The sequence below is a fragment of the Grampus griseus genome (assembly GCF_964374135.1).
Source record: "Grampus griseus genome assembly, chromosome: 1".
Classification (NCBI taxonomy): domain Eukaryota; kingdom Metazoa; phylum Chordata; class Mammalia; order Artiodactyla; family Delphinidae; genus Grampus; species Grampus griseus.
In genome coordinates, this window is record NC_139017.1 from 173,961,576 (window position 1) to 173,982,782 (window position 21,207).

At 57.5% G+C, this 21,207-nt stretch overlaps 1 protein-coding gene across 1 annotated transcript in view; it reads right to left on the bottom strand.

Moving 5' to 3' along the window:
* TNFRSF1B (TNF receptor superfamily member 1B) overlaps positions 1-18,381 on the bottom strand; it is a 36,157-nt gene extending 17,776 nt beyond the window's left edge. The window contains exon 1 of the mRNA XM_082647224.1: positions 18,246-18,381. Coding sequence (XP_082503350.1) covers positions 18,246-18,323 — 78 coding nt within the window. The 5' untranslated portion in view covers positions 18,324-18,381. The remainder of the gene's footprint in view (positions 1-18,245) is intronic.
* Between the last annotated feature and the right edge of the window lie 2,826 nt (positions 18,382-21,207).

Genomic DNA, 21,207 nt, shown 5'->3' on the forward strand with positions numbered 1-21,207 from the left:
ACTCTGAGCTCTCTCTAAACATTGAATATGCCCTCCTGAGGATCATCTCATTGTGCTGAAATGGGGTACCTTCTCGTCCTGCCACCCTCGCGGGTACATTTGCATGCACACGTGCGTATACCTGTACACAGAACACACACAGACATACACACATGCACACGTCTGCCATGCAAAGGGCAGAAACGACGAACTCATCACCTCTAGACCCTCAGCTTCCAACATGGGGCCCACAGCAGAGTTTGGGCTCAGGAAAAGAATATTTGTTGATGATGATAGTTACATTTCTGGAGCACTTATGGGGTGGCCAGGAGCTGGTCAATGTGCTCCAGGTGCCCTACTTAGTGGATGTAGTTGCACCCCACACAGATCCCCTATACCAGCAGGGCACCCATCTCCAGCTGTCTTGGGTGTTGCCCCATAATGGCTCCCAGCCGTCAGGTGGGACCAATGCCGTGACATTGTTCATGCTCCAGAGCATCGCGCCCCAACCCGTGGGGTCAGAGGGCATGAACTGTAGGGAGGCAGGCTGTCACTTGGCCTTCCCCTCCCCCTCCACAGCACCACCGGGGAGGCATGACTGCCGGAGCCAGGGGCAGGTGGGCCCCTGGCTGGTTCCTGCATCCAGGACGAGTGGGCCTGGAAACCCAGCTGCCTGCCGCACTCGGCCTGGCAGACCTACCCTGGCTGCACACAGCCCGGCGCCAACAGCTGGAAGCATCGGGGGATGACCCCCAGGGGCTGCGCAGCGATCTGTGGCTCTTGTGGCCCCCATGGCCTTGGCCGAGCTGCCTCCTCTGCCTGGTGACCTTCGCTGTCACCACAGAGCCTGGCGTGTACTGATAGTTAGGTGCTCAGGGCGCACTAATCTCAGCAGTGGGCTTCATGACAGTATCATTTCCTGGAGGGGTCCACCCTTGGCACCAGGGACACCAAGCCCTAACACGGGTGCACCCTCCATGCTGATCGGCCCCTGAGGCCCATCCCTCCCCCACACCCTCACCCCAGGCCTGGTGCCAAACCCCAGGAAGGCAGCTCTAAGGAGGCTGGGAGAGATGCAGGCTGGCAAGGGAAGTGGGATTCATTCTGCATGACCCAGAGCCTAAAAAGTAACTTCCACCCCATCTGGACTGTAAGCTGACATGCCCATGGCTGCGCCCGCATGCGCACACACACACGTTCTCTCTCTCTCTCTCTCTCACACACTCACACACACACACACACACACACTCACACACACTCACTCAGTCCTGATACTTCCTCCCTCCCTGTTTGCTCCTGGAGTAAAGCCCCTTCTCGGGGCTCCTCCCACTTACTGGGGGTGGGGGTCACTGCCTGCTTCCAAAGCCCCTGGCGGGGGTCTATTATAATGCCCACTCCCACCACAGAGAAGGGGCAGGAACCCCGGGGGCGGGGGGGGGGGGGGGGGGGGGCGGTGCCCAGGAAGCTGTACTGTTAAAAAAAAGAAAAGAGAAAAGAAGAGAAGAGAAGAGAAAAGAAAAGAAAGAAAAGAAAAAAGAAAACCTGCCAAGCGATTCCCATGCTCCAGTGCTGAGCAAAGCTGAGCGGCACGCAGGCCAGAACAAGATGCGCTGGGGCAGCACGTGCAGGAGACCTAGCCATCAAAGGCTGGGGGAGCCCCGACCGGAGGATCGTGCTTCCTGCAGCCCCCTTCGCACCACCATTCGCTGCACGTTAGCTGCAACGCAGCGCCTAAGCGCCCCCCCAGCCCCCCTGCAGCCCGCTGTGCCTCGCACTCTGACTGAGCAGCCCGGGCCGCAGCCTCCCCCCAACCCCACCGCAGACAGCACCCTGAGGGCAGGGCGGGGTCACACCTCCTTCCCTCGAGCCCCCTGCCCCCCAGGGTGGCGGGCACAGGTCTCAAGGACCCTGCACACGGTGGGCTTCCTCCCCCCAAGTACCCTAGGGGTAACTACGGGAGCCCCTCACTCCTGTGGGCCCTGAGAGCCACAGGCCTGGCAGCTCCCGGCGGGGAGAGGACTCCTCCTTCCCCCGCCCCCCCTCGCCGGGGCAGCCCTCTGTGGTGCAGCCCAGGGCGCCTGCCCTGCCTGGGGGAGGATTTCCTGTCAGGGCCCGAAGGACCTGACGGGAAAGGGCCCTGCCTTGGCCAAGTCTGGGTTGTCTCTCCACCCATGGGGCAAGGGTTCCGGGACAAAGGCGGGCAGCTGGACCCCCAGGGCCCCCAGGCCACTGCCCGGTGGCCTCCCCTCCAGGGTCTTTTCCTGTCTGAATCCCGCTCTGAATCCCCTTCCCTACACTTCCTCCTGCCGCTCTGACTCCAGCCCTCCTTTAAGCAATCTTGAGGCCTGTTTATCCTCTTGGACAGGAAAAAAAAAAAACCAAACCACTGCCCTGTCATGGCTAAACAATGAGGAACAGAAAGCCCCTTGCAGAGTGGGACAAAAGGTCACTCCCTCCACTGCCCTGCTCACCAGAGCAGAGGCTAAGCTGGGGCACAGCCCTAGGAGCTGGGCCTCAGGTCAGCAAAGGAGCCATAAGAGCGGAGGGTCCTTGGAGGTGCCCAGAACATGGTGAGCAGCCTCTGGGAAACTCGGGGCTATGGAAGCTTCTGTTCTTCTGTCTGGTGTCGGGGAGGCTCAGAGCCACACTCCACCCATCCACAGGGGAGCTCTGACCGACATTTTAAAATGAGGAAATGAACTGGGTAGTACTGAATTCACTCAGCATGCTTAGCAGAGCCAATCTTTCAAAATACAGCATCCCCAAGTAAACACTTGGAAACCACTGGTGAGCACTAACCACTCATCTAACAGGTGGGAAATCTGTGACCCAGCGTGTGTGTGTGTGTGTGTGTGTGTGTGTGTGTGTGTGTGTGTGTGTGTTGGGGGAGACTGGAGAAGATAGACGATGGATGGATGGGTGAACGAATGGATGGATGACGGATGGATGGACAGATAGATAAAGAGAGGGAGAGAGGATGATAGATGAAAGGAAGGAGGGAGGGAGAGGGAAGGAAGGAAGGAGAGAATGAAGGACCCATCTAACATCCAATTTGTGAGGCACATCTGATTGTGCCCATTTCACAGATGGAGAAATAGAGATGGAAAGAAGCCAACCCACCTCCTGGGGTTTCCCAAAGGCCATGCCAGGGCCCGGCTGGCGGCAGGCTGAGTGATGCCTGTGCACAAGGGGCCAACAGGGCCCATTGCTCATCCACCACAGGCCTCAGAGCTGCTTCACATCGGAGTCTGCAGCTCCATTTCCTCTACATCCCAGGAGTGACAGTACGTGTTGGACCCCCCATCAGATAGACTCGTCACCAACATTTCACAGATGGTTGAGAGGTGAAGCGATGCACCCAAGGCTACACCAGAAGAGCCACACCCCCGACACCGCTATCCTGCCTCCCTTCTCTTGTGGGCCCAAGCTTCCCTTGCCCTCGACACAGACCCAGGACCCCAAGCGCCTGCCAAACTCAGCACCCTCTCCCACCATGTGGCCTCCAGCACTCTTCCAGGTTCGCACCAACTATCCGCCAGGCCAGGCTGCAAGCACTTTATAATATCCCACTCCTACCCCCCAGAAGCAGGCGGGCACGCGCCCACTTCACAGCTCAGGGAGATCAAGTCATTTGTCTGAGGTCTGGGAGGGAAGAGGTGGAGTTGGGATGTGACTCTTGCTCTGGTCCCACTGGAGAAGTCTTTGCTCCCCTCCTCAGGACAGCTAAAGGGGCCAGCCCCTGGGATCCACCCTCTGCCCTGAGTCACCACCGTGCCACCAGCACCCATTCATCCACCTCCACGCTGAGCGGAGCCTGGGGAGCTGGTTCACACGGGCACACGCACCCTCTCCCTCCCTCCCTCCCTCTCTTCCTCTCTCTCTCTCTCTTTCACACACACACACACCAGTGCAAGGGACCTCTCTCAGCCTCAGGCCAACACCCTCTGACCTCAGCTCTGACCTGGTTTCCCAGGTAACCACGCAGGAATCTCAGAAAAGCCCGTCTCCTGCAGCGGGCAGGGACATCCAGCACCTGAGACCCTGCCCTTCCCAGAACTGCTTGTTTCACAGGGATCCTTGACCTGTCAGGAGCTGGCAGCTCCTCAGCAAGCAGGAGTGGGGTCAGCAAAGGCTCAAAGGTAGGAGCCTGTGAACAGGGAGGGTTGGCCCAGCCGATCTGCAGCTGTGTCAAGTGCTGGAGGGACACGTGGGAGCCGATGACCGGGAAACACGGCCCAGAAGTGGGGATGGGACTGAGGCGCAGCAGCTCAGGGCTGGCAGGAACCTTAGAGATGATCTCAGATGACCTCTCATTTAGTGGTGGAGAAAGACAGGGGCAAAGGTGGAAACGTTCGTTCATTCATTCAACAAACATGAAGGTGCCGGGCACTCAGCATCAAACATAAGCAAGTCCCTGCCCAGGAAGCTGGGCTCTAGCTGGGGAGACACAGACACGCACAGTGGAAAATGGGAGGTGGCAGAAGGAGCTAAGGAAAAGGGAAAAGCAAGGTGGGGCGAGAAGCCCCAGGGAGGACGTGTTCCGCGTGTTCCAGGCACAGCCAGGGGGCCAGGGCAGCTAGGCCAGGGTGGGCGAAGGTGAGGGAGAGGGTGAGGGCGCTAGGAGACAGGAACGGCAGCACCTTGTCCTGGAAGTTTGCATCGTGCAGAGCTGTTCACACGCGTTACCGTCTCTGATTCCTCATTCCAGTGCTGTGACGTTGGTAATATTGGTATTCCCAAGTCACAGATGAGAAAACCGAGCCTCAGAGGTCTCCTCACCTCCAGCTCTGTGTTCCTTCCCTGCCCCAGGAAGACTGGATCTCGACCCTCCCTGCCCTGGGCCCACCCCAAAGGTCCTCCCTCCCGCACTCAGGCACGTCTACTGTGGGCGGTAACTAGCGTCTCTGTGCCTCAGCTTCCTCATCTGTAAAATGGTGGCGTGGCCTGGTTGAGGTTCTAAGCCCTTTCCAGCTCTGGCTTCTTCAGGATGGGCATCAAAAAGCTCAGCCCCCTCCCAAGACCTCAGGAGGATGGGGTGGGGGGGTGGCCCACCCACATGAGAGGTGGATAAACTCAACGACCTGGGAGGTAGGGGCTGGGGTGTGAGGCGAGGCTGCCGGTGGGTGTGGGGAGGGGCTTCCCTGCCCCAGCTCTGCCCCTCAAACGCTCTCCGAGGGTGAGGACGGCCTGAGCAGGTGTCCCCTGGGAGGAGGGGGGCTGGAGATGCCCATCCCCCCAGGTATACGGACACCTGGCCTCACAGGAGGAGCTTTGGCCCCAGTTCAGAAGATCTGGATAGATGTGCTGGTCCTAGGGGACTTGAGAACATCACTTACTCTCTGAGCCTCAACACCGTCATCCGTAAAATAGTGACATAACACCTTGCCCGGCCTCCTCCTTCCTCCTCGGGTCATTGTAGGCGCAAAGGCGGGGGGCAGGGGGTGTTAACTTGGGTCCGTCATCTTCTCCCATACTCCCAGGGGACCCGGGGGCGGCGCTCTAAGGGTCCGCAAAGGCCCTGACACACATGTGGCCTTGTGTCGGATGGAATATTAGAACCGGGCTCTCTCTGCCTTGGTTTCAGCTAAGAACAGGCACGGCAAGGACAAGTCGCTGGGGGCAGGCGGCCCCGTTTTGGTGAGGCGCTCGGTGGCCCACACAGGCCTTGCAGTGGAGGGCGTTTCCCTCCCTCCTCAAGAGCAGGTCTGGGAAAGCTGACCCGTGACCCTTGGAGTTATGGAGTCACCCTCAGGCTGACCCCAGGCCCAGTCCTCAAGAAGCCCAAGGTCAGGAGACGGCAGTAGGCCAGCTGCAGGGACAGCGGAGTGGGCCTCGTTAAGGCAGAGGGAGGAGGGGATGCCTGCAGGTCAGATGTGGGCTTTCTAGGGTAGTGGCCTTGGGTGGTCTGCAAGGGACTTTACTCAAGCGGAACACCTGGAGGGGTGAGGGGACCCCAAAATAAAGAGTCTGGGTGAGTGACCAAAACCCAGCAGCCAGGGGTCCATTAAGTGGCCAGAGGACACAGTGTCCAGGATAAGGGACAGGGATGTGGCTGTGAGTCCCTGAAAGAAGGTGAGCCTCAGAGGCCGGCAGGGGGCAAAGCCAGAGCAGGACCAGACTTACCTGGTGGGTGTGGCATGAATTTTCCCCGCCCTCTACTCCCTCTCTTTCCCACTCCTCCCAACTCTCACCCTGGAGGACCAGAAACCACACAGCTAGCAGCCAGGGCTGGAGGAGGGAGACTAGGGCAAGGTGGGCAATGCACTGGGGTCCGCCCAGTGAGCAGCAGGGCCATGGCGCCAGGCAAGACCCTCTGATTGTGGAGTCAGCGCACTTTCTCAGGGAATTGGGCAACCCCGCGCCAGCTGACTTCCTGCCTCTCTGCTCCCCGACCAAGACCCTGCATGCACCCCAAGGTGGGGGCCCTCAGTCCCTTCTCCTATTTATAAATAGACTGCGAGAGGGGAAGGCAAAGAAAGACAGGCCTGGGGAGGGAGGAGGAAGTGGCCGCCAGCAAGACAGTGTCATCTGAAAGCACTGAAGCCGTAGCGCCCTCTGCCCTTCCTGCCAGCACTGACGAAGCACTGCGGGGGTCTCCAAGGCTTTTTGATTTTCTGGAGACCCCCCCACCGCCCCCCACTTAGATGCCAGTACCCTTGGGAAGGGGTCCCACTCCCAGCCTTCCCCAGGAGCACCCCTGGGCAGGGTGAGAGCAGGAAGGGGACGTGGTGGGAAGAAGGCCACGGGGGGAAGCTTCAGGCTTGAGGAGTACACATGCCCCACAAAACTTCTCTTTTCACAAAGTGGGAGAGACAGGGACTGTTCGGACCCAGGAGTAGCACCTACGGTGTGCAGACAGTGCTGAGTGAGCACGCTCACATGCATTCTCTTGTTTTATCTCTGCACCAACACAACGAGGTCAGCATCACCCCATTTTAGAGATGCAGAAACAGAGGCTTCCGGAGATACGATACCATGTCCGGGGCCACGTAGCCAGCAAGCGGCAGAACTAGTCCCAGCCGCATCTCCCTCAGTGTCCCCAGACAGGCTTAGACCCCGTGGTCTTCTCTTGCTCCCTCATTTCACAGAGGAGAGGCCCAGAGAGGGAGAGTGACTCCCCGGAGAACACACAGTGAGCAAGGTGTGGGCGGGTTCAATGACTCTCCCAGGCAAAAGGGTCTCCAGGATGCCAGGGACAGACACTGCAGCCATGGAGCAGAGCAGAGGCGTCTGCCCAAGGACCCAGGGAGGGAAACTGGCTTCAACCTATAGAGAAACCACATCATTTCCATGGCAGGTCCCTGGGGCCCTGGCATATGCTGAGAGACAGCAGAACCATTTTGGCTTCAATCTTAGGGGGTTCTCGGGAGTCCCGCAGACTTCGGGGTGCAGCTGACACGGCGATGACGCCAGAGCCAGGCAGTGGAGGCTCGTCTGTCATCACGGAGAGGAACGGCATCTACGTCAGGAGGACCGACCACATCACAGGCGGCGGCCAAGGGTGACACATCCCACTCCCGGCCTGCTGCCTGTGATGTCGCTTTAGAAGTGAGCTGGGGGAGGACAGGAAGCCCGGGCTGGTATCCGGTTCTTGGGGTCAGGCTTTGTGCTAAGCACCGGGGTACAAAGATACCGGGGTGTGGTCCTTGCCCTCAAGGAACCCTCGGTCTAGTTGCAGAAAACACCCTAACCCTTTCCATCCCCTCCCAACACACACACCCCAGGCCCAGCCACCACCTACAACCTCCTCACTTTTGGTCCTCAAGCTTCCCAGACAGACCTGAAGCCACCTTCCTACACCAAGTCTGTCCTGAGCTCAACGTCCTCAGCTTGGGGTCCGGGGGCCGCTGCCTGGGCCCTGCCAGCATCTCCCACTCAGTCTTCACCTCACCCTGCATCATCCCTCTGGCTCTGGTACCCTCCTTCACGTGTCCTCCTGCTGCTACCTCTGCCCAAACATCCTGCCCTCCCCTCTTGCAGGGCTAACTCTTTGGCTTCCTTCAAGAGTCCTCTCCACTATCATCTCAAGGAAACCTTCTCCGGACCCGCAGATGGGGTCAGAGGTCCCCCTTGAGGGCTCCAGCGACAACCCAGGTATATCTCTCTAATTCATGGACCACCTTTCGGTTAATCATTTGCTTCCCTGTGTCTCCCCGTCTGCACCCTCGAGCGTGAGCTCTGAACCAGACACCTGGGTTTCGGTCCCAGCTCTGCCACTCACCAGCCTCAGTTTTGCCATCTCTGAAACGGGGACAAAAGCAGTGCCCACCTCATGGGGCTGTTATGATTCACTGGGCCAAGGCGTGTGGAGTGCGCCATGCCCAGCGGCAGCGAGAGCTGAGCGTTAGTCGTTGGGTTTTTATTACTCATGGCTCTACACCCAGCCCAGCGCACAGCCCACAGCGGGTACCTAACAGATGCTGAATTGTTTAACAGAAGCAAAAGGTTTCATTTCCAATTAGTTGAAATGAGCTGGGGCTAGCAGGAGAACTGGGCAGGAAACGGGCTTATATAGAGAGAGGGTGGCGTCCCCAGAATGGCAGAGCCCCTCATGGCCACCACAACCACCCTGACTTCTGGGTGGCAGTTTAAGCACAGAGCTCGGAAGGGGCTGTCTGGGGTGGGATCTTGGCTCTGCCTCTGGTGAGCTGAGAGCCTGAGCCCAAAGCTTAACCTCTGTGCCTCGACTGCTTCTCCTATCAAATGGGGATGATAATGGTACACCCTTCCCAGGTGGCCTTGAGGACAGAAGGCACTCGGGGCATGTAATGCATTAGACCCATGCCTGGCACCCACGAAGCACCCCCGGACGTCAGTCCTCGCTCAGGGTTTGCTGCACTCTCCCAGACCCCAAAGGAAAGTGACAGAGGGGGGCCCTTTTATCCCCACCTCACCACTGAGAGGAAAACCAAAGCCCAGGGAGAAGGTCCCAAGGTCCTGGCAACAGAGGCAGGCAGGCCCCCAGGAATCCTGACCCTCTGCCCATGGGGGGCTCATCACATTTCATGCCTGAGATGCAAAGGCCAGCCCTGCCCAGCCTCATGTCCACCCCAGCAGCGGCCAGGGTGAGCGAAGCCGGGTTCACCCTGGGGCTGAGCACGAGAACTCCAGGAATACACGAGGGTGACACTGTCCACGGTCAGGTCGCAGGGACAGGGCTGATGCCATAGGCGCCTCACGTTGCAGGATGGGGTGGAGAGGGACGGCTCCCCTTTCTCCTGAGTGTCTCTGTCTCCACCCTAGGTCATTGGTCCAGCCCAAAGCCCAACTCCACCTCCCTGAAGCCTTTGATCCTTCCTTCCCGTTCTGCCACTAACCTCTCAGCCAGAGCTCTCGCCTAAACTATTGCAACATTCTCTCCACCTCATCTGTCCTTCCCACTGAGGCCTGGGTGATCTTCCTAATACACCCTCTGCTCTGGTCACTCCCTCACTCAAAAACTATCAGTGGCTCCCCGTTGCCTCAACTCCTGATAGGAAGTGAGTGTGGTAGCCGAAAGCATAGTCACTGGAAAAAAGATGCCTGGCTTTGAATCCAGACTCCCCTCTATTGGAGGGCAGCATCAAAGGAGTTTTGTTTTGTTTTTTTTTTAAATAAATGAGGCTAAAAAACCTCAGTCTTCTCATCTGCAGAATGGAACTGATAACAGTATATACCTCATGGGACTGTTGTGAGGATTAAATGAGATAACACATGTAAAGTGCTTAGTAAACGCTCTACAAATTACAGTGGTGGGCTTTCCTGGTGGGCACAGTCGTTGAGAATCTGCCTGCCAATGCAGGGGACATGGGTTCGAGCCCTGGTCTGGGAAGATCCCAGATGCCGCAGAGCAGCTGGGCCCGTGAGCCTGCGCGTCTGGAGCCTGCGCTCCGCAACAAGAGAGGCCGCGACAGTGAAAGGCCCGTGCACCGCGATGAAGCGTGGCCCCCGCTCGCCGCAACTAGAGAAAGCCCTCGCACAGAAACGAAGACCCAACACAGCCAAAAATAAATAAATAAAATACTGAATACATAACTACTTTAAAAAAAAAAAGTTACAGTTGCTACAATGTTTTAATTTAATTTTAAAAGTTTTTACTACTTCCAGAAACTGGTCCTAAACAGCCTACAGCCTCAAGTGCCATCGCCACCCCTAACAGGCCTGTTGCTCCAGCCAGCATGGCCCAGCTGCTATCCATCCCCTGCTATCCCCACTCCTGGCATCCACCCAGCTGCTATCCCCTGCTACCCCCACTCCTGGCATCCACCCAGCTGCTATCCCCTGCTATCCCCACTCCTGGCATCCACTCAGCCCGATCCTGACCACCCTCCAGGGCTCAGCTTTTAAAAAGATCCTTGTGTGGTCACTGCGGGAAGAGGCATGTGGGGGACAGAGTCAGGAAGGTGTCAAAAGATGACGGGGGTGACCAAGGGGCCAGGCCAGGAATCGAGTGAAGCCATGGGGTGGGGGGGAGGGGCTTGAGAGAGCTAGGAGGACAGGACAGGAAGGAGCAGAACTGGGGGCTTGTGCACGCAGAGCAGGAGGTGACAGGCTCACCAGGAACAAGCTGAACCTCTGCGCGTGGCAGACAGAAGCGGGGCTCTGGGTCAGCAGGACGGAGGACACGGAGGGGTGCCCAGGATGCTGGCGGTCATCCCGGTAACTAAAGCCAAGTGCTGGGAGCCCTTCCCTAAGGGTCACTGTCAAGTCCAGACCTGGGCTTTGAGCTGGAGACCCACAGAGGCTGGAGCTGCAGGCCACCTCCTGCCCAAAGTCACTCACCCTCTCTATCCCCTTCCCCCTCCCCTTTGTCTAACACCCAGGCTGGGCCAGGTCTCTGCTGATCTCCACTTCCAGCTGGGCCAGCTGGGGGTCAGAGAGGAGAAGGGAACTGGTCAAGCCCTCCGGAGCTGGAGGCTGAGCCAGGGCTGGGCCCTGGACCCCCACTCCCAGCCCCACGCTCCGGTCCCTTCCGCAGCCTCCGGCATCTCTCCTGAATGGCACTGGAGAAGGCTCTCCACGGACAGTCCGGCAGATGCCCATCCAGGGCCCCCTGCCCCAAATCCCTCCCCGTGCTGCTCTCACCCTCAGGCCCTCTCGGTTCCCCGAATATGTGGCCAAGTCAGCCACACCCACTGCAGGGCCAGGCTCAGGTGGAAACAGACAGGTGGGCCCCTGTCTGGACAGCAGAGGAAAACAAAAGCCCCTGGGGATTTCCTCCAGCCAAAGCACTGAATCAACCCGGGGTCCCAGCTCTGAAGCTGGGGGCAGAGTAGTGGTTTGCTGGCCAAAGGGATCCAGCCGTGTCCCTCGACGTCACCCCACACTGCCAGTTGTCCCCACGTGTGCCCACTCAGTATCTGCTACCAAGAACGGGAGGACGGCTGGCCGGCCCGGGGCCTGGGAGATGGGCTCTGCAGCCGTGTGAGCCGGCTAACAGGTCTTGTTCTAGTAACAAAATGGATAGTCTTGCGATCCTCAACCTCCGCAGGTGACACCTGAGATGCAGCTTGTTCCAACCTCTCCTCTTCTGCAAAGAGGAAGTGGAGGCTGAGAGCTAGGGCGGTGTGTCACGGTCAACAGGCCACCAGGGCAGAGACAGACCAGAGCTGGAGTCTGGACTCTCCTGCACAGCTGCCCCGCCCCCCAACCCCCCCAGCACTGCTCACGCCTGGGGCAGATGGAAATCGACTCCTTCAAACCCCCGTCGGTGAACAGACACTTTCTCTTCCTGGGCTCGCACCTCGAGTGCCCCAAACCACAGTGATGTCACCACCACCTGTGACCTCATGACACGACACGATGGAAAATGACCGTGGGCCCCAGAGTCCCAGCCCCACAGTCAACATCTCAGCAGAGGGGCACAAACACCCAAAGCCCTGGGACTCAGAACCAGGGGGACAGCTGTGAGTCCATCACAGGTGACAAAGCCTTCTTCAAGGAAGCCCACCCCCCACCCCGCACTCAAGGCTTCCCCGAACCTGTGGGATCCCAGGCGGCGGGCCCCGCAGTGATGCCCACAGCACGGACTTTTCCGTGGTGCCCCAAAGGGTCTGGCTTCTGAACTTTAAGAGGGGCTAATTAGGTAGTAGGGGGCAGGGAGGTGGGAAACACGTGAAGCCTGTTCTGCGTCTTGTCTCGGATGCCAGCTAACCAGCAGCCAGGAATTCTTGAAGCTACTGCGGCCTGAGTCAAGGAAATCGTTCCAGCTAAAACAAGTGGGACTGAGGTCAGCAAGAAGAGAGACTGGGAATCAAAGATATTAATGGTGGGGAGTGGTGGACTCTCCTTCCTGGGAAAACTCTTAGACCCCCCTCGCCCCCAGTCTGTGGCCTCCATCAAGCACAGGCAACACTGATACTTTCCCAACATTCCAAGGGAGTGTCAGGATCAGTGCTGTTGGGTTTTATAGATAGGGGTGCTTAGGCCCAGAGAGGTTAAGTAACCCGAGCGAGGTCACACAGTGAGCCGGTGACCACAGTGTACAGATGGGAACTCTGGTCTCTCGGGCCCCAGGCCAGTGCTCCTTCCTCAGGGTCCTGCTGTCTCGGAAATCACTTGGAGGCTGGGGGATGGACAGCATGACCTCAGAAGAGCCTTCACAAAGCTTCCCCTTTTCAGGGTTACAGGTAAATACAGCCTTCTGGATCACGGAGCTCAGAGATGGAAGAGATTTTAAAGACAGCCTGGAATCAGCCCATGCCCATCTCGCAGGTGGGAAAGTCGAGGCCTTCTGCATCCCCTTCACAGAGAGGTCATGAGATTCCTCTATTCTATGCCACATGTGCCCCTTGCTCACCCTCAAATGAGATCCAGCACCTGTCACTCACTGAAAGGAGTTGGGAGGGGGAGGGGAGGATTTCCTGACCCCGCAGCCTGTGCCACATGCCAGGCTCCTAAGGCCAGGCAGTTGGGTAGGTGGTGTGAGAGGCCCTAGGACGCAGGCTCTGGACCAGGAAGCATAGCCAGGAGAAGGCGGGCAGGAGGGAAACTGTCCTCAGGGATGCTGGGCAGGAGCTCTGGGCAAGTGGAGGTCTGCCCCCCCTACCTCAGAGCCCTGTGGCTCAGAGACAGGGAATCCGCCTCCACGGTGACTCCCAGGCCCTGCGAAGCCACAGATGCTCAAAGAGTCACCAATGGGCTGCACAGCATATAAAGCACTTTCAATCCTGACAACCAGCCAGTGAGGTGAGGGATCATTTCTATTTCACAGATGGGAACACAGAGGCAGGCTCCCAGAGATGGAAAGACTTGTCAAGGCCACACAGTCTATAAACAGCAAAGTAAGAAGTGAGCCAAGGTCTGTCCAGTTCTGAGGCCAGAGCGTTTCTTCTAAGTCATCAATATTGCTTCCCTGGGGCCTGGCGGGGCGTCCAGAAGCGGGAGCCACAGCAACTCCACTTTGTTTCTGTTTCCCTTCATAGCACCCTTCTCTCCACCGTAACCCCTGGCTTCCCTCGCTGCCTGCTTCTGGGCAAGTCACATGCTTCCTGGGCTCTTGAGTCACTGCCAGTGGGTGGCCCTGTCACGAGCCAGGAGGGGGATGTGGGCGGGTGAGCACTTTGGGGAGAGCACCGCTAGCCTCAGCAGACTCAACACAGCAGAGGAAGAACCCAGAGAAATATCCCAGAGAGAGTGAGACGAACTGGAGCCCAGTCCTGCCACCACTGGCTTTCCAAACTCTTCTGTCTCATCCATAAAGCAGGGTCATTATGAAGGTCAGATGAATATTTTTGGACATTAATTCAATATTTTTTAGCACCCACTACGTGCCAGGCACCGTTCTAAGCCAATGGTTCTCAACTGAGGCAACTCCCCCAGGGGACATTTTGCAGCCTCTGGAGACGCTTTTAACTGTCCCAAATGAAGGACTGTGCTGCTGGCATCTAGTGGGTGGAGGCCAGGGATGCTGCTAAACATCTTATAACTCGCAGGACGACTCCCACAGCAACCACATGGCCCGAATGCCAAGAGAACTGAGAACAAGAAATCCTCTTCTAGGCTATGAACAAGTGAACAAGTCCCTGCCCTCACCATGCTTAACACTCCAGTAGAAAGACACAATGCAAGTGAAAGAAATATAATAGGCCATGAGTGTTACAGAGGAAAACAAAGCAGGTCAGGGGAGTGAGAGTACCTGGTGGGGAGCTTTTATAGGTAGGATGGCCAGAGAAGGCATTCCTGAGAAGAATTCATTTCAGCAAAAGAAAGTGCAGGAAGGAGACCAGAGGATATCAGCGGGAGGAGCATTCAAGGTAAAGGGGAAGCAAGTGCAAAGGCCCTGAGGCAGGGGTGTGTGTGGCATGTCTGAGCAATGGAAAAGCAGCCCACATGGCATAAACCTGAGAACTAAGTTGATGTGTAGAGCTGAATGAAACACACACACAAACACCCCACGGATGGCATCAAAACTCTCCCCCTGGGCTTCCCTGGTGGCGCGGTAGTTGAGAGTCCGCCTGCCGATGCAGAGGATGCAGGTTCATGCCCCGGTCCAGGAAGATCCCATATGCCACAGAGCGGCTGGGCCCGTGAGCCATGGCCGCTGAGCCTGCGCGTCCGGAGCCTGTGCTCCGCAATGGGAGAGGCCACAACAGTGAGAGGCCCGCATACCACAAAAAAAAACCAAAAAAACAAACAAAAAAAACCTCTCCCCCTGCAACCTTCTTGGCTACTCCTCCAGGAGCCACTGGGCCAAACCCAGGACCACAGTGAGGATCACATCCTCAGTCAGCAAACAGGTTCCCCTCTGGCATATTAGACAGGGGACAAAGAGACATCCCAGGACTGCAGGTACCCTGGATCACCCATCTCCACCAAAGGCTAATGTCCCCAGGCCAAGCTAGGAGTCCCCAACCTCTCCCCTAACTCGAGCTGGCCCCAGGCCCCTAGGTATTGAGGCCCCTCAGCCTCAGGCCAACCCAGCAGGTAGAGATCCCCTCAGCCCCCTCCCAGCAACAACAGAAAGCCAGACAGCTAGAGCCCTGCCCATCCCCCTTAGATGACACCAAATGCTCACCTATCCTGCCAGCTGTACTGGCATTTGTCTGCTGAATGAATGGATGACGAGATGAATGAATGATGCATTCCACACCAGCCAGCAAATACAGCTTTTAAAGGAGGCAAACACCCTGCAGCCAAAGTGATTCTGCCACGCCTGCAGCAGCTCAGGTCTCCCTGGGGCTCTTTCTACAACTTGATTTATTACATCTGACACAACTGAGTATCCACTGTGTGCCAGGGACCCGGGTGGGGGCAGACGGGGGATACAGGCATGGGGAGGGTAGAGTAAGAAGAGCTTTGGAATCAGGCAGACCTGCATTCGAACCTCCCCACCCCCTACCCTCCAGTTCTATAATCCTGGGAAATACCATAACCTCTCTGAGCCTCAGGCTTCCACATCTCTAAATGGGAACGCCACCTTTTAAGAGTTGCTATAAGGAAGGTTTCAGCAAGATTCTGTAGTTAGATCCTAAGCATGCTGCCTGGTACTTAGTAGGCATTCAAACAACAGGTGCTATTGCGGTGCTGATAATAAGGAGGAAGACCCCCCCCAGTACCTGCCCTCAAGGAACTTTCCATCGATTGAGGTGGATAAAACACAACCAGATTAAAAAGCAGAATGTAGTCTGTCCTAGAGAGGGATGAAAGGCTGGGAGTTCAAAGAGCAGAGGATCAAATCCAACTGGGAAGGACTCTCCTGGTGGCACAAGTGGTTAAGAATCCTCCTGCCAATGCAGGGGACACGGGTTCGAGCCCTGGCCCGGGAAGATCCCACATGCCTCGGAGGAACTAAGCCCGTGTGCCACAACTACTAAGCCTGTGCCTTAGGGCCCGAGAACCACAACTACTGAAGCCCGCGCGCCTAGAGCTCGTGCTCTGCAACAAGAGAAGCCGCCGCAATGAGAAGCCCACGCACCGCAGTGAAGAGTAGTCCCAGCTCGCCGCAACTAGAGAAAGCCCACACACAGCAACGAAGACCCAATGCAGCCAAAAAAATAAATAAAATAGAAAATAAATAAATTTTTTTAAAAATCCAACTGGGAGAGTGAGGAAAGGCTTTGGCGTGGGGGGTGGGGGGAAACGTGCAAAAGACCCTTAAGGATGGGGGAAAGGGTGCACCACGGAGAGAGACAGCATGGAGTACGAAGATACACAATGGCCGTGTTTCGTAGGGTATAGGGTACGATGCAGAGGGGTGGCAGGAAACACCCGGAGACCTCACTCGCTCTGGCCTGAGACACCTGGGGGAGTTTCTGCCTTGGCCACTGGGAGCCTTTTGCTTCCCAGGCAGGGAGAGAGGCACTCCAATTTGAGGAGGGCCACCCCAGCGATGCCACCAAGGAGGATCAGTGGGAGAAGGGGCAGGGGCCAGGGGACCAGCTAAAAGGCTGTGAAGACAGTCCCGGAGGAGGGAACCTGAGCTGATACAGGAGCTGGGCACACGGGAGGGAAGTGAGAGACTCAGGAGAACCCCTCAAGCAACTCCAAGACTAGGAGCTGCTGTCCTGCAGAGAAGCCCTGTGCCTCCTCCCCCCAGGGGCTCATATGTCCCCAGGTTCGCTGAGGCACAGTGATGCCCCTAGTCTTGGCACACTGCAGTCAGGCTGGGGACCAAAGCCATCAGCATCCACACTCGAGTCTCAGACCTGGGACTCTCCTGACCTCCTCTGTTTACAGAACAACCTCTGGGGCAGCGCCCCCAGATCCCACCCTGGCACCAACTGTGAATGAGTCAATTCTGGTCTGACCACCTCCATCCTCTGCCCTTGAGAACTGAACTCTAAAGGTGTCTTTAGCCTTAGCCAGTGAGTCACCTCACATGAGTCAATGCCACCTCCCACCTTCCTCCCTGGTCAAGATATCCAGATGGGTCAGCACACACCCATCCATCAGGGTAAGATCGTGAGGAAAGGATGAGGCACACCTCCTCCCAGACAAGAGGGGAAAGGAAGAGGCGTCCCTTTGGAAGAAAGAGAGCCCCCCATGCCCTTCCATGAAACACAAGGAGTTTGCTGAGCCTCAGTTTTCCTTCTCTGCAAAATGGGGCTATTCTTTTTTTAAAATTAATCAATTAATTAATTTTTTTGTTTGTTTGTTTTTGGCTGCGTTGGGTCTTTGTTGCTGCACGCAGTCTTTCTCTAGTTGTGATGAGCGGGGACTACTCTTTGTTGCGGGCTTCTCATTGCGGTGGCTTCCCTTGTTGTGGAGCACAGACTCTAGGCGCGCAGTCTTAGTAGTTGTGGCGCACGGGCTTAGTTGCTCCGCTGCATGTGGGATCTTCCCGGACCAGAGCTCGAACCCGTGTCCCCTGCATTGGCAGGCGGATTCTTAACCACTGCGGCACCAGGTAAGTCCAAAATGGGGCTATTCTGTCTTAGCAGACCATGGAGACAGCCACAAGAGGCAAAGGTGGAACAATCCTCTGTACACTCTCTCTCCCTTGCTATTGTGGTGGGTGCAGTTAGCGCTGAATAACAGCTCTGGGGTCTCTGCTCTCTCCATTTTCCTGGAGCCCCTTAGACATCATGTTTGTCTTGATAACCAGCCCAGAAGTCCTCCCTCACCCCTGTCGCCCAGAGCTCACAGATCCTTGGGGAGGTCAGCCCAGGGGAACCTGAGGGCACTGTCTCTCTCCCTATCACCCCAGAGTCCACAGACGGCAGGCTCTGAAGTGGCCACTGGACACTCCAGGTGGGTCCTGGGGAAGGCGTCTGGGCAAAGGGCATGGAAGACAGTCCACAGTCTGACTGTGCCCTTATTAGATGCTACTGCACACCTGGCCCTGTTCTTTTACACACGCAGCCCCAGTATTTCTAAGAAAGAGGAAAACCGTAGCTCAGAAGGGAGGAAGTCTTCTGAAGAAGGTGCCGGGCATCTGTAGTGGGGACAGAGCCCCAGTACAGATCACTGCCTACCCCCACCCCCAAGTCACCCCGGAGAGGCCAGGGGTCGCAGGGATAACGGGAGTTGGGTTTCACAGTCTGGCTGGGATCTGCCCAGGGCCCGCTGGCCGGCCACCGACGGCGGAGGGACCAAGGTGAGACTCCGGGTCGCGGTGGCCAGAGTTCCGGCCCCGGGCGCACGTGTGCCAAACCGGGGGTCCCCAGAGGGTCTCCAGCGGCGTGCATCTGATCCGGTGTGGCGGGTGCGGCGCCTCCGTCGCTCCGAGCCCCGCACCCCTGTCACGGCGCCCCGGACGCTCCGGGGCGGGGGACGCGCGCCAGCCTGGGGTGGATGGCATGGCGCCCCCCCCCCCCGCCCCAGACAGGGTTGCGCGAGTCACCTACCTGGGTGGGCACGGCGTGCCCTGCGGCCCAGAGCTGCAGTCCGACGGCCAGCGCGGCCCAGAAGGCGGTGGGCACCATGGGTGCAGGCGGCTCGGCGGGCCCCTTGCGCCCTCGCGCCTCCGCTCCCGCTCCGCTGCCTCTGGCGCCTCCGACTGAAAGCGAAAGCCGGCGCGCGGCCAAAGAGAGGCCGGGGGGCGGGGCGGGGCGGGGTGTGGACACACCTCCTCCCCGCCCCACACAGCCGGCCGCCCCGCCCCCAACCCCCACCCCCCCACCCCAGCTCTGCCAACCTAGCGCTGGGTCCATACCTCCAGCGCCAGCCACTCCCAGCCCTCTGAGACCCTCCAGCCTCCTTCTAACGTCCCCTCCCCTTCGAGTCACCCTTCCCAGCGGGGCTGGTGGGATGGGAGAGGGGGCAGGAGATCCGCATTGGGGTTGGGCTCCCACCAGGCTTGCGGCTGCCCCGAAGTTTTGTCTCTCGACCTGCCCTGCGTCCACCTACCCCTCCCACCTCTTGCAGGCTCCCCACTCCCTTGGCGGTGGGGCACGAATTTGGTGAAACATCCCACACAACTGACATTAGCTCACGGGCGTTCTAAATTATTCCCTCATTAGACGTTATCTGACTTTAGAGCCAGACCACCTGGGTCTGCATCTCTGCATTAACCTCACAGAGGTAGACTGAAGATTGAAAGTTATATAATACACATACTATAGTATATATTATATATGTATGTAAACTTACAAAGTAAGTATATAAGTAACTTAATAAGTTCTGTATACATCTTAGCTGTAATTACTGTTATTCATTTGCTCATTTATCCTTAAGCATTCCTCATGCCCTCCTCAGAGTGAGCCGGAGCCTGCCCTGACCTCCTTCTTGAGTCCCCTGTCCAGGTGGCTGACCAGTAAACAGAGGCTAGGACAGAAAGCTGTGGGAGCCCAGAGTGGGGCTGGCCCAGGCCAAGGGCCGTGAGGGCTGGTTCCCCTGGAGTTGACATCTGAGCACCCACTCCAGCTTCCAGCTGCACCCCCTGTGCTTTGAGTGCCAACCCTAATACCAGGGCCAGCCCTGCGGGACCAGAACATATTCCCCCAGCCCTGGGAGTCCTTGCCCCCAGCACATAGGGCGTTTCTGAGGGGCAGGGTGGCAGGAGGGGAGGCTATTCTGTTCCCTCACTGCAGGCTGCCCCAAGCGAGGTCCGGGGACCCCTGCTCTGGGCCACCAACCCCTGTGATGGAGACAGCAAGGATGATGCTTCTAGGTGCTGAGTGAGAAACTGGGAAGTGACACTTGGCGGATGGAAAATCCCACCTCCTGATCATGAGACTGGGAAATTACCTGGTTTCCACACGTTTCTAAGACATGGGCCATGCTAAGGGCGAGGCTAGCACAGCCCACAACCTTAACTCTGCAGAGAGGGTCAGACTCTAAAGCTAGCATGAAGCTTTCTTCTGGCCCTTACAAGTCTTGTCTGGGAGCAGTTTGGAGGAGTCCCTGATCCATAAGAGAGAGCCAAAGGCCAGGAGTGGGGTGTCACCTGGTGAAAACAGGAGCAAACCGTTCTCCATGGATGCCCCCTACACACCTCAAACCCAGTGGGCCCCACTGACTCATTGTCTCCAATGGCTCCCCATCCCAGGGGGTGGCAACACCACCACCCAAACGTGGGGATCCTCCTGGGATCCCACCTTCCACCCCAGCTCCACCAACTGGACTCCAAGAGGTGGGTGACAGCCAAGCCAACAGGAAAGCAAACCCTCTCTCTAGTGATTCTGTACAAGGTACTTAATACAGAGGAACTGGCTGTAAAGATGTTAGAGAAATTAAAAGAACAATTAGAGGAAAGGGAGACTAGTCTGAGATTAACAACTGCAAGAAGCCACCACCATCTCTGGGGCCGGAAGTGGCGTTACCAAAGCCAGGAGCTGGGGCATCTGGGGGCATCTGGAACCGTGGAGGAGACAGAGCCACTGTTAGAGACGCGCGTGAAGCAGAGAGGAAGAAAATATCCGGCTTCTCTCTTCCTCCCACCCTACAATCTCCCACCAGTGACTCCCATTGACCAAACCTAAGACAGGAGCCACTTAGCAAAGGAACCTGGGAAATGTAGTTTGTTCGGGTCAGCCCACTGCAGTGGAGGGGGTGGGGGGGTGGGGGGACAAGATGGCAGGGCCTGGAGCTGAGCGCAGGCAGATAACAGGCGAGGGTCTAAGGAGAAAGTCTCACTCCTTGTTACACTTGCTTGGGGGACCTATCTTTTCCCAGACTCTGCATGAAATCCTGCGCAGGTCCTGGAGCTTTTCCAGGCACTCTCAGGCAGGAAGAACCTTCTGGTCTACCAGATGAGAGTCCAGTGCTGCCCTGGGAACTCAATAGAGCTACAGTCTTTTCTCCAGGGTGGAGTTTCTCCCCTTCTCCAGCTGAACCCAGGCTGGATCCTGCCTGGGTGTGGGAGGACCCGGCGACTCCTCTCTTGACTGCCGAGTGTGGCTGGGGAGAGGGTTTTGGAATCAAAGGGCACAGTGTTTCATAGCAGCTAGAGCTGTCACCCCACACACATACATTGGGGCCTCTGGGAGGCAGTTTCTGGCTCATTCTCTCTCGGGGCACTTTTGCAGGTGTCTAGGAGACCTTCTTGCTTATTCCTCTGACCACGGCTCCCCAGCACCAGGGATACCTGAGCCTCCTGCTGACCATGGCTTACCATATCCCCCTTGAACCCTACATGAGTGGTGGTCCTCCAGGCTCCTCCTGCCCAGGGCTGCTCCCCATAGGAAGCACTATGGGTCAGAGATGACCCAAAGCCGGCTTCCTCCCCAGAGCCCACGGTTGCCCTTCAACCTACACCTGGAGCAGCCCGGCTCACACCCATGCACCCTGGCTCGCTCCAGCTCTGCCGCCTCAGGCCCATCCAGCCACAGGCTCCAACTCACATCACGACCTTTCTGGAGCACCTGC